The following is a 13,984-nucleotide window of genomic DNA, read 5'->3' as shown; positions in this document are numbered from 1 at the left end:
ATCAAATTAAATTGACCGTATGTTATGGGAGAACAGATCTTTAATTTAAGCTGTAGGTCATTTCATGTGGTTGGGGCACTAAAACAAAAGGCTCAGTCACTCAGTGATTTACTGAGTGACTGAGTTGTCTCTATGAGCTAGCCCAGTTCAGTTCCTTTATTTAGCATTTTAATTGTTTGTTCTAAAAGGTTCTGGCCCACAGAATCCTCCCTGCTGAGTCAGTTATTTGAAATTCAGCGGCAGAATAACAAAGTTAACAAGCGTTCAAGGGTGTAGTATGCAGGGTGTAGTATGCATACATTTTTTACTTGAGTGTCCTAGGCTTGAAAGGGAATTACACCCATTAAATGAAATGAATTGTCTGTAACTGTGTATCTTCTGTTCTGTACACAGGCCTGCAGGGTTTTACATAATGTTTTGACTGAGAAGTAAATACCCTTAAAGCATGCACGCACGCACGCACGCACACACACGCGCTCACACACACGCGCTCACAACACACACCAGAGAGAGAGAGAGAGGATTCAGTAGAATTCCTCTGTCACTCAGTCTTGTCCAGACACTGCACCAGTCAATGATTTAAAAGAGCTAGGTGTTTCAGTGTACTAATGGGCTCTTAAGCCGATCGCCCGGCATTGAATGTCTTTGTTAGTGAGGCAATGCAGTCTATATATACCACAGCATCTGCAGTAGAGGAGAAATATCAACTGATTAAACCCTATACAATCTGCAAGCTCGCAATGAGCTTGTCTATTTTTCCTGGATGTTTTGCCATTTCTGCAGATTGTCCGCATTTTATATCACGCCTAGAACTAGAAAAAGTGCTCCTCGGAGCACAGGTCTCCGCCAGGTCAGGTAGGCTATCGTGGGCCAGCAATGTTTGGACTTCACCTATCGGGATGGAAACATCTGACTGATCCGTCTTGATCATTTGACTATAGAGATAATGTGTACCGATTTGGCGTGATGCTTGGACAACATTTCTAGGAGTAAATAGAGTACAAATGTTTTGCAAACAACAAGCTTGGGCAATGTTAATTAAAAAGGTGGAATTTGTTCAACGTAGTGCGACTACTGTGCGTGCAAAGTTTCTCCGCAGTCAGACGCTGCGTTCATGATTTGCAGCATTTTGTTCAAAACGGGCCACGACTGCGAACTTTAGATGTCAATATTAGCCAATCAGGATGGAATATGAAAAAGCGAACAGATCCGTCCTTTATCACATGACTGCTCTGAAGGCGTTATATAAAACAGTTTTACAGTCGGTCTCCTGGTGGCGCTAGAAAAAGGCAGATGTGAAAAATGCAGGGCTGAGGTTTTCCCTTGGCCTCTAGGGAGCGTGCGTGGCGCGTACACATTTGTTTATACAGATCAGTGCAGTTATAGGTCTGGCTGGCGGAGACAATAAGCGTTCATGTGGTTAATCTGAATGCGATGCGAGTGTGGTCTAGCTGCAGCTACAGCCAACGCCAACTCGGGACTCCTGAATCGTTGCCCTCCACACTCTTATCTAACATCAGGGTCTTGAGCTCGCCAGTGTTGTTATCAGCTGTAAGCTGTCGCACAGCAGTGCATCTACGTGTGTGTGGTGGTGCACTTGTGTTGCCTTTCCTGCCTTTGCCCTGGGTTGGCTCCAGTGTTAATTTCGTCGACTAAAACTAAGACGAAAAATGTTTGTCGACTACCTTTTTTTTTCACTGACAAACTAAATGGAAACTAAATGAAAGCTAAGGTATGATGGCTAAAACTAAGACTAAATATATTGACAATTTCGTCAACAAATAAAAACTAGACTAAAATGTTAGGAAGGGACTAGTGGACAAGAGATCCAGTATAAGTCATTTTACACGTGGTTGCATGCTGAAAATATCTACAAGCTCACAACGCGTCGCGCTGCGACGCGTTGTGAGCTTGTAGATCGGCTATTTTCAGCAAGTGTTAAATCAGTCATTACGACGGCATCAAGGCCCGCCAAAATACATTTTAGTTGACTATATCAACTGTAGATTTAGTCGACTAAAATCTTTATTTAGTCGACTAAAACTAGACTAACACTAAAACATTCCGGGTGACAAAAATGTGACTGAAACTAAATTAAAACTATTGAAGACAATGTGACTAAAACTAAAATCTAAATTTGCTGCCAAAAACAACACTGGTTGGCTCCCAGAGTGTCAAAAAAATGGTTGCAAGGACAAATGTAATTTGAAAGCGGAACCTATTCTTCTTGTATCTGAATGTTGTATGTAATGCAGTACATTGTAACTGTTTGTAAAAAGGGAAATTCCAGGATTACGCTCATGCATTTCCATACTGACGCATGCTAACTAAAATGTTAGGAAGGGACTATAGTGGACAAGAGATCCACTATAAGTCATTTTACACTTGGTTGCGTGCTGCGACGCGTTGTGAGCTTGTACTGTAGATCGGCTATTTTCAGCAAGTGTAAAGTTTTACCATTACAATGGCATCAAGGCCCGCCAAAATACATTTTAGTTGACTAAATCAACTAGTCGACTAAAATCGCATGACACTTAGTCGACTTGACTGAAACTGGACTAACCCTATAACATTCCAGGCGACTATAAAATATGACTTAAACTAAATGAAATGATGAAATTTGCTGCCAAAAACAACACTGTGTAATGGTCAAGGAACAGCAATGTCAGTGTTAATGTGACTATGTATGTGTGTGACTACGAGTACCAGTAGGGGCAAAAGTGGTGCTGTTGTGCCAGAAACAGAGAGGGAGAGATAGTGCTGCACTGTTGCCTGCTAATGAGAGAGAGAGAGAGAGAGAGAGAGGGAGTTGCACCACTCAGTTCACACGGGTGTGATTTTTTTGTTTTACACTGAAAGTTAGGACTCTGTCTGGATTTTGCTGCATAGGACTTGTGAGTCACGTCTCATCACATTGTGTACTTGTTGTCTTTCAGGAGTTCATTCTGTCAGAAGACTACAACAAGATGACCCCAGCACGCACCTACCAGGGTGAGATGGGGTGTGTGTGTGTGTGTGTGTGTGTGTGTGTGTGTGTGTGTGTGTGTGTGTGTGTGTGTGTGTGTGTGTGTGTGTGTGTGTGTGTGTGTGTGTGTGTGTGTGTGTGTGTGTGTGTGTGTGTGTGTGTGTGTGTGTGTGTGTGTGTGTGTGTGTGTGTGTGTGTGTGTGTGTGTGTGTGTGTGTGTGCGCGCCGTGTGTGCACGCCGTGAGACAATGTATGTGTCAACTGAACTGGTACTGTAGGAGGCAGGTGTTTTTGACAGCAGTCATAGTCTTTTGAATAATTCTCATGTTTTAGTCACATTTCAGTCACCTGGAATGTTTTAGTGTTAGTCCAGTTTTAGTCAGCTAAATATCATGAGATTTTAGTCGATTTAAATCTACAGTTGATTTAGTCGACTAAAATGTGTTTTGACAGGCCTTGATGTGACGCGACGCGTTGTGAGCTTGTAGATCTGCTATTTCCAGCATGCAACATAGCATAAAACTGGATCTCTTGTCCACTAGTCCCTCCCTAACATTTTAGTCTAGTTTGTATTTTTTGATGAAATTGTCAATATATTTAGTCATCATAGATTTGTTTTTATTTTGTTTTTATTTTGTTTTAGTCGGTGAAAAAGGGTAGTCGACGGACATTTTTCGTCTTAGTTTTAGTCAACGAAACAGTGGTAGGAGGTGGAATCCAAAACGGTGCCACAGTTCAGTTGCTTGGAAGCTTGTTCATGTGAAAAATGCCCCCTGTGGTTTGCCTACAGGGCCATGAACCCCTGGCTGTCACCTCGAGAACGTAAACTTAAAAATACTTTCAACCTGTTGTTGCCCTACGGCACAGCCGTAGGGTCTCTCTGTTATTTCCAATACAAACAAGGGGTTTCCAGATACTTACAACTAAGCGCTTGTATTTGTTGAATGAACGTAGAGTGATATTGACACAGTGACTTCCGCTGGTTCTCTTGGTATTGTTAAACCGGTTATATAGTTTTGTGTACCAACCAATACATTCATTTGTGTCCACGTCTTCTCCCTCTGTAGCCCACCAGGGCAGAGTGACCGTGGCGTTGTTTGTGCTGGAGATGGAGTGGGTTCTCTCTACGGGCCAGGACAAGAACTTCACCTGGCATTGCTCAGAGAGTGGCCAACAGTTGGGAGTCTACCGCACCGCTGCCTGGGTCTCTGGACTACAGTATCCTCAACTTAGAGCTGTGGATATGTGCTCCGATAATCGGCCACCGATCGGCCGTATCGGCCAATATTCACTCTGATCGGTGATCGGCGGCAATGTACTGTACCTACTACCTTATCTGTGATCGGCAATTTACCCTATCTGGAGAAACCGATCTTTTACACCATTTAAGTGGTATAAATGTCAGTCACACATATAGTATAATATATTTTTTCATCTTTGTGACAGGCCTAAACATTCTCTCCTTCCTTCCAAGTTCCTACACAGGAAAAGTTTTGACTAGGGATGTGCCGATGAGACATTTTGGCCGATATCGATGTCCGATATAATTAATTGGTGTTATGGCCGATAACCGATATTGTCGATATGATCTCATTCTGTATTGAAAAATTATATTAATTTTGTCCATTCTGAAAAATTCATGTAACAGTGAGCTTGTAGATCGGTTCAAGTTACTTTGGGCTTGTTTATCTGTAAAGATAGACAGATTAATCAGACCGATTGATTAATCGAACCGATGCCGATTAATCAACTAGAATCTAGAATCAACTGGAATCTGCCATGAAATCCATTTTTTGACAGTGGTCGTTGCCAGGCAACGCCTTGCTCAGCCCGTCCCGGAGCGGTTTTGCTGCGCACGCAGCCGTTCGCTTTCTGGTTTACGGGCAGACAAAAACGTCCTTATTTTCTCTGAATCTACGCTGCCTCCGCGCAGATTGATCATACCGGCGATGTTCTGTCCTAATTTCTGCCTTCGATTCATGCATCTCGGTTAGAATATTAACGCTTCTAAAGAGAGATGAGTTTTGGATGTAGTTATGGAACATTTCACCTCCCCAGTTTCCGGGGGGAATGAAAGGCGGGGGTTTTTCAGAGTAAAATCTCTCTCATCTGCTTGGCACTCTAGCGCCTTTATTCTGTAAAGATTCCCCGGCACCATAAGTGTTCTTAAGTGGGTACCTGTGTGGCCCATGCTTGGGTGAATGACCCTTACATAAACTTGATAATACTGACGACGACGACAACAAAAAATAGTCTCTTTGAGGGCCCCAACTTTGTTCCAGCACAGCCCTAAACCTTACATACTTTGTCGTATGACAAATGGTGAAAATAAAGCTGATGTTCAAGCTCACAATGTGTTGTGAGATGCTTGACATTTTTTTTGCCTAGAATGACATATAATACTCAAAATTGGCAGCAGGTTATTATCATTATGTTATGCTTTAGCTATTGAAAAATAGCAGATCTACAAGCTCATAGCGTGCCACCGAGTGGCGCGCTTCGAGCTTGTAGGTCTGCTATTTATGAAAAATCGAAGAACCACTGACATAGAAACATAGCTTTTTCAGAAAACTGTCAGGATGTAGAAGACATTTTTTTAGAATCTGATCTCAGGTCAAAATGGATTAAGATAGTCAGGGGGAGTGATTTCAGTTATCTTTTATTATCGGGGAGGGCTAACAATAGGTATTAGTCATGCCGTTGTCCTGGATACGGTTGGGGAGGATTTCTGTAATGTCCATGTGATGTGAAAGACGGTGCAGCAACAACGCTGATCCATACCAACGAGACTTGTGTGAGATATGATTTTGAGACCGATAACTGTCCTTCAAGCCAATGAAATGAAATGAAATGATTACTATATTTACCCAGGGTATCTGGGCTAAGCTCAAGAACTTGTTTCCAGCCAGGCCCTGCTCATAGAACACATTTCATCGTAGTGGTTCAATGCCTTGTTCAAGGGCACTTCAGCGGTGGTAATTTTAACGTGTCGGACCGCTGATTCGAACTGGCGACCTTCCGGTATCAAGACCGCTCCGCTATCCGTTCGGCCACCGCTGCCATAAAGGCAAAGGCATGCTAGTCTTGTTCAAATTACATTCTGTAGTTAGAATAGATAGAATAGTGCATAGAAAAAATTGAGGGAACCCAGTGAAGGCTACATTCTCTGATAAAACGTTTTATATTGGCCAATCGTTTGACTTTTAAACTCAAAAAGCGCCAGCATATGAAATGTCTGCAAAATGGGTTATTTGAGCTCTAACCACCACAGCATTGGAGATAGCCTTGTAATTAGATTTGTAGCTGCATATTGGATGCCGGGCTCCTTTTTCAAAAAGATATTACAAAATGAGATTAGATCGGAGAATTTAATTAGGTTACTTCTTGCGTGATTATTTGCTTTTCTCTGTATTATTGCTGTGTGGCAGAGGATGAATGCATTTCGGGTTTGTAGGGTCAGAGGAGGAACTAGTTGATCCTGGGACCTGTGAAACTGAGAGTGAAGTCATTGGCACTTTGTGAACATTTATTTTCTCGTCGGAGGAGGAGAAGGCCGAACTGAGATGTGTTGTTGTTTGCTCTCTAAATAAAGGACTGGATCTCAACCTTTTTTAATTTCAAGGACCCCCAGTTGGATATACTTTAGTAGAGTAAACCATGGGCGCCCATTTATTATGATGTTTGTTTGGAAACGGCCTTAAATGGTGCAGAGAAAGCAGGTAGGGATGTAGCTCTGGTCCATGAGTAAGGCTATGGACCGGAGCTACATCCCTACCTGCTTTCTCTGCACCATTTAAGGCTGTTTCCAAATGTTAAAATGTAAAAGACCAATATTATTATGAAGAAAACAAGATGGTAAGACAGCTAAAACAAATAGAATAAAGTTTACCTTCAGAAAAAGCGTTGTTTATGGCTTCTGAATGTAGGTATTTTTGGACATGTAATGTCTATGGAGTGACGTCACGTCAACACCGTTAGCTCAGAAAAGGGGGCGGGGAAGGGCTGTGAGATAGGCCTATCTAAACTGAAAGATCCTCTTGTGTTAATTTACTCGGAGAGGATACAGATGGAGTTACAGACCTATAAGGGCCCATGTGGTCCCTAACTATCACTCATTTAACTGGGGACCCCCTCAAGAACCCATTTGGGCCCCCCCCAGAACCCACATTGACAAGCTCTGCTTTAAGGAATAGCAAAATGTTCTATCGAAAACAAAAGTCCAAACTATTAGGTTCTTCTCGTGTATTTGGAAACAAAAGTGGCTTTTTAAGGTTGTATATTGGAAAATGGATTCTAAATGGTTGTTTTTGCATTGTAGATTGTTAGATGATAGGCTGAGAAACATTGAAATACATAATGTATGTTTGTACTATAAACTTATAACAAAATAAGGCCATGCTCATGATTGCAACAACTGAATTCTAATCAGCTGGTTTCTATACCAGTGGTTCCCAAAGTGGGGTCCGGGGACCCCCAAGGGGTCCTTGAGGGAGTTGCAGGGGGTCCCCAGCTAAATGATAGTTTGTAACCAAATGGTCTGTAACTCTGAGAGTTAAATTAACATTGATTTTACAATATAAATGTGGGTCCCACAGATAGAAATGCCATTAAATGGGGATCTGTAGACTAATATGCATGTCAAACTGGGGGGGTCCTTGAAATTAAACGGGTTGAGAATCTCCGCTAGTGCCGTACAAATCTTCTGGGGGTCCCTGGCATATCTTTTCAAATGGGGGTCCACAGGCTAATTAGTGTCAATTAGGGGGTCCTTGACATGAAAAGGTTGGGGAAACACTGCTCTATACTGCAGTTATTTTCCTTTTTTTTTTCTTTTTTTTTTCCTTTTAACATTTCATTTACATACAGTTACAAAATTCAACATATACAAAAAAATATTTCCTGGCTAAAGAGAAACAACCCAACCCTTCCTAGTACAAAGAACTAACAAATGCATGATTTTCTTCTGACTATTATCATCTGTGCTACAAACATAAATGAAAAACATAAAAAAATAGGAATTTAAAAAATTTCGAAAAAGGTAGCACATCCAAAAATTAAATAAATGGTGGACAGTACTCACATTTCCATTTCTTTATTGGCACACACCAAAAAGGAACGCTTCCGCGTTTCGGCTATGCAGCCTTCATCAGAGCATACATAAAAATCACACCTGTGTGAACTGAGTGGTGCAACTCCCCTGCCCCTCTCTCTCTCTCTCTATCTGTCTCTGTAATTAGCAGGCAACAGTGCAACACTATCTCTCTCTCTCTCTGTTTCTGGCACAACAGCGCCACTTTTGCCCCTACTGGTACTCTAAACATAGTCACATAGGAACATAGTCACATAGGTTAGGACGGACATTGCTGTTCCTTGGAGTGGTTGCACCACTCAAAAACACGACAACAACAAGAATGACAAGTAGACAATGGTGACACCAACAACAATCTCCGTTATACTTCAATTAGCCCTCTCCGGTTCTCCAGTTCACGTCCCATATTATTTGGGATGTAATCCGTTGCCCGACCGCAGATCTTTTGCAAGTGAGATCATTTTCCTTTCACATTAATTATACATGATTTTCTTTCCCCCCCCGGGGTGCAATAGTACTATACTGGAGTTCTTTTATATTCTGTACTGTGTATACTGCAGCTATTCCCATTCCTTGACTGCCATTTCCTCAGGTTTGATGTGGAGACAAGGCATGCCTTTGTAGGAGACCAGTCTGGACAGGTCACCATCTTGAAGCTGGAGCAGGACAGCTGTAGCCTTGTCACCACCTTCAAAGGACACACCGGTACGCACGCACGCATGCACGCACGCACGCACAAGGTGACATAATCATGTGGTCTAAGACTATTTGCAATGTGCGAACTGTGATAATGTTTCTCTGAGATGTTATGGTTTCAGTAAGGGCACTAAGGTGCCTAATGTATAGGCGTATAGTTTTCAGTTTGATTGAACTAAAAGTCTTAGCAGGTAAGGTCCCTCTATGTGGAACAGAAAAGTTAGACCAAATATCCTTGTGCAGTCACTAGTCAGTGTATTATTGACAACGTAACGGAACACTCATCATGACTGTGTGATACTGTGGGAGTTGTCACCTGATTTCACACGATGTAGAGCAGGGGTGCCCAAAAGGTAGATCGCGATCTACCAGTAGATCACAAAGGCTGTGCAGGTAGATCACATGACATGGCCCTAAAGAGTATTTCATTTAAATATGTTGAAGAAAAAAAACGATTAAAAAGAAAAAGAAAAAATGTTTTCCCCCTCTTATTTCCCATTCCAAGTGCTTTTGTCTTATACTGTACAGAATGTAACACAAACTCTACTATTCCGAAGCCCCCTCAGGTACATATTTCAACTATTTTCAGCAATGGTATAATAATTGATTTGGTGGGTCTCAAGTTAAAAAGTGTGGGCACCCCTGATGTACAGTGTCAGTCACCAGGTCATCTTTCTCCCATTCAAACTCTGTGAAAGAAATCTCCATCATGTGCAGTAAAGTTAAGAATGTTGTTGTTGTTTTTTACAAATTGTACCCTGGGGAAACCCCCGGTAACTGTTGCCAAACATCCACGAGTGCTCAACTGTGTTTGTCCTATTTTCACCTTTTATGCTAACTAGCCCTTACCCGTTGTGAAATACTTGCCGCCTTGTGGCCGCGGGGGTACTGCGCCCTGTGGCCGCGGGGGGTACTGCGCCCTGGGTGCTTTTTTGCATTTTTAATTCACTAATAAATTCATTATTAATTTATAATTTGTTAAATTGGAAAAAGGGCTTCGTTAAGACCTCCATATTATTATGGTCAATGCCTGTGTGAAAAGTGGGAGCGATTGGTGCAGGCAGTGAGGAGCTACGGCAGTTACAGTGACACACAGACACACATTCATTACATTACATTACATTACAGTCATTTAGCAGACGCTTTTATCCAAAGCGACTTACAATAAGTGTATTCAACATAGGTAGGGAACAAAAACTACTAATCACCAGAAGTCTTTAGTGCATTTTCTGCAAAAACAAGCAACCAAGAGTATACCTAGCGCTAAGGTAAAAGTGCAATATATCAGCTACCTATTTCCTTAAACAGATGAGACAAAATAGCTAAATCAAATGAGCATGAGCTAAAACAATTAAGTGTATCGACTAAACAAGATCCAATAAACAATACAACAATAGAAAACAAGCGTTCGTACAACTAGTTAACAACAAGTAGGTCAGGCAGAGAGGAAGGGTAGTGTTTCCTGAAGAGGTGGGTTTTCAACCTGCGGCGAAATATGGGCAGTGACTCTGCTGTCCTAACATCAGTGGGAAGTTCATTCCACCACTGTGGGGCCAGAACAGAAAAGAGTCGTGACCATTTGGTTCAGACATTTGGTTAATTATAGTATGATTATAGTATGATGATGATGTGTGCCATCGCTGCCAGGTAGAAACCTGTGTGTCCCAAACTGTTACGTTTGAATGCAGCCCATACAGTGCAAGTGGATGCGCGCGCATCTTCAAAATGGCCGCGGCCACTGTCCCACTTGCACTGTTATGCTTAACGAGCGGTAGCGAGCGATTCGACCGGATAAAAACATGGATTAAAGAATATAAACACTGGAAAACGTGGATGCGGTTCTGGCTGGCTAGCTAGGGTACTAATTTAACCCTACGGTTTCTACAGTTCTGGCGGGCTTCGCGTTAATTAGTCGCAACTTCACAAGCTCTCTTTAATACTTTTGTTTGGTTAAAGGTTCATAAAAAATCACACCCGTGTGAACTGAGTGGTGCAACTCCCCCCCTTCCACCCCACCCCCCCTCTCTCTCTCTCTCTCTCTCTCTCTCTCTCTCTCTCTCTCTCTCTCTCTCTCATTAGCAGGCAACAGTGCAGCACTATCTCTCTCTCTGTTTCTGGCACGACAGCGCCCCTACTGGTACTCATGAGTCACACATGAGTCACACACAAACGGGTTAACACGGACATACATAGTCACACACAAACATAGGTTAACACGGACATTGCTGTTCCTTGGAGTGGTTTGACCACTCAAAAATCATAGACAGACTGACAGACTTAAACACTTTCAACCTGGTGTCCCTATTTTGGGCATGTCATTATAGATGAAAATGTTCTAAATCTTTCGAAATTAGCAAAACGTAACATGCTCTGCGTTGTCTCAGTGTCTCAGTGTGACATGTGAGCGTGTAGATCACCTACATTTGCTACTTAATGTATTTATACAACACAGTATGATTAATTTATGTTATTACACATGGTTGAATGCTTGATTCTGATTGGTCAATCGCCAAATTCATCGGTCTGTTATTTCTGGATAATGACGGCTCCGCTCTATAACAGACCAATGGCTAATCAAACCCTGTCGGAGCACCAGCTGTGCTCCGCTGATTTACTGCTGTTTGCAACATGACAGCCATGTAAACACACACACAGTGTCATTTACATACAGCAAAACATTGCTCTCAAAAAAAAAAAATGAAAACATTTGAGCGAGAAATAGACGAAGCAGTATACCCGAAAATGGATTCTATTTGATCCAGTGACGTAGAGTCTGTAGGGGCCGGGGGGCCCTGAGGAATTGGACCAGGGATCTCGGCCCCCATGAGGAATTGGACATGAATATATATTCGCCTCGGTTCGTCCCGTTTGTGCCGCATCAGGTCGCGCCGCGCCCGTTCGCGCAATTCTCGTCTTGCATTGACTTTGTATGTAATCGGCGGGAACCCCTTTTGGTGTTTTAAACATTATGTTATAATTTAGCTATTGAAAAATAGCAGATCTACAAGCTCATAGCGCGCCACCGAGTGGCGCGCTACGAGCTTGTAGGTCTGCTATTTTTGAAAAATCGTAAAAAAATGTGGCGCAAATCTTTGAATATATATTCTTTCAAAGTGAATGTTTTTAACTCTGGTCTAAATGGGTTAAGTGACCGACTAGTCACTACCCAGGGCAAAGGAAGGACACAACACAGGGCAGCTTTAAGTAGACTGTTTTATTCCTCTCAGTCCAGGGAATAATTCACAATTTAACATTTTACACAGGAGAGGCGATAGCTCTCCACTGTCCGGACAGAGGCTCTCTCTTGATAGCCTGGCTAATAAGCCAGACTCAAATCACAACTGCTGATTCGCGTCTGGCTTTAGCCAGGCTACTCCAAGGGGCCAGTGAAGCTATTCAACGTTGAAGCTCTGGGCCCTAGTGGCAGGAGGAGGGGCTACAGGCGGACCCGTGGATTCATGACCGGGAAACCCCATGCAGCTGGGCTTTAACATTGAGTGCTCGGTTGCACTTCCGCATTTGACCACCAAAATGTCAGCCACAATGTCAGCCACACCCAGCTCTGAGTCCAGTTCTAGTTTGACTCAGGCCAGGTGTGACTGCTTAAATCAGTCATCCTCCATCTCACACAGCCTGTCGGTGATTTATCTATAAACGATGACCACTCATACATTCATACAGTCATACATTATACCCTTACATAATACTGATTTATTTATAAAACAGTTTGCAGAATTACAGTACATTTCAAGTACAACTCAATACACAAACTGTTAACTGTGAGTGGACGACACCATAAAGCATTACACTTGTTTACAAGAGGGCCCACCATTTTCAATTCATCAAAACTTTTAGAGGCGTACGGATATACACTTCTATAATAGCCAAAAACAGGAAATCATCATCGAGGAGGTAAAAAGGGAAAAATATATATATATACAGTGAGGGGGAAAAGGGGTGGGTGGGGGATTTAGATTTTACGGGGACCATTTTCGAATTGCAGCCTTCCGTATAGGTGCCCTTTTGAGGGCAGTTTTGAAGGAGTCAAGGGATTTGCATGTCTTAACCCATTTTGGGCGGGAACCCCTTTTGGTGGTAGCATTATGTTATGCTTTAGCTATTGAAAAATAGCAGACCTACAAGCTCATAGCGCGCCACCGAGTGGCGCGCTACGAGCTTGTAGGTCTGCTATTTTTGAAAAATCGAAGAACCACTGACATAGAAACAGCTTTTTCATAAAACTGTCATGATGTAGAAGACATTTTTAGAATCTGATCTCAGGTCAAAATGGGTTAATGACCGTTGGTAGGGCGTTCCACATTTTGGTGGCATAGGAGCGAAATTAATTCAGTCCCTTGTTTCTGTGTGTTCTCTGCTCCCCAGGTAATGTGACGGCTCTGTGTTGGGACCCAGTCCAGAGGGTGCTATTCTCTGGCAGTTCAGACCATTCCATCATCATGTGGGACATCGGAGGGCGCAAAGGCACCGCCATCGAGCTGCAGGGCCACAAGTACGACCCATACACACTGCACACACAGCGCACACACACAACAAAGTCAGAGTGAGACACTTGAAGCACTCGTGTGCGCCGCACACTCAACTGACGGTCACCTTCACTGTCTCTTTAACTCATTTGGCGCCTAGATCGCCGTTTGACGCTTCCCGTCCAAATGCCGTCTGCGCCGAGATCGCCTGCGGACGCCTATTTAATCAATTGATTACGGTTCACAACTGTGTCATTCGGGTGCGATGAAAAAAACAAAGAAGAAAACGGAAATGAAAATTCCGCTGGCTTATTTTGTCTATGGGGACGTAGTTTTTAGGATCGTAATATCTCGGATTCTTCTTTTTGGCTCAAAACAAGCTTGATTTGCGGCTCATTTCCCTAAACGATATGATCCTCGGTTACAAAATGTAATGTTTTGGGCGGATTAAATGACAATCGCGGGAAATGTTTTATAGCGGATTTTCCCTTCCTGACTCGCAGTTTCCGAGTGAAACGGCTTTCAGAATAAGAATGCTTCGCCTATTAAAGGACTGGATGGCGCTCTGAGCCCAACCACCAGATGGCGCTGTTGGCGGTAAATTAGTTTTAAGAGTTGTCCTGAGGTAGTTTAATCAGGGAATTACAAAAGATGTTGCCCTCTCCATTACCTTTTATGTGATCATCTGCAGTATTGATTCTTATTTTTTTCCCTACACCAAATCCTTATATTCACGTTTTTGTTACAGAC

The 13,984-nt window shown here is 42.7% G+C and overlaps 1 protein-coding gene across 1 annotated transcript in view; it reads left to right on the top strand.

Moving 5' to 3' along the window:
* The window catches only part of wdfy2 (WD repeat and FYVE domain containing 2), a 33,927-nt gene that overhangs the window by 8,759 nt on the left and 11,184 nt on the right, over positions 1–13,984 (top strand). Inside the window, exons 4-7 of the mRNA XM_079518766.1 lie at positions 2,937–2,991; positions 4,033–4,183; positions 8,647–8,759; positions 13,134–13,260. Coding sequence (XP_079374892.1) covers positions 2,937–2,991; positions 4,033–4,183; positions 8,647–8,759; positions 13,134–13,260 — 446 coding nt within the window. The remainder of the gene's footprint in view (positions 1–2,936; positions 2,992–4,032; positions 4,184–8,646; positions 8,760–13,133; positions 13,261–13,984) is intronic.

The sequence above is a fragment of the Electrona antarctica genome, assembly GCF_951216825.1.
Source record: "Electrona antarctica genome assembly, chromosome: 13".
In the NCBI taxonomy this organism is placed as follows: domain Eukaryota; kingdom Metazoa; phylum Chordata; class Actinopteri; order Myctophiformes; family Myctophidae; genus Electrona; species Electrona antarctica.
This window is presented reverse-complemented; position numbering and strand designations above follow the sequence as displayed.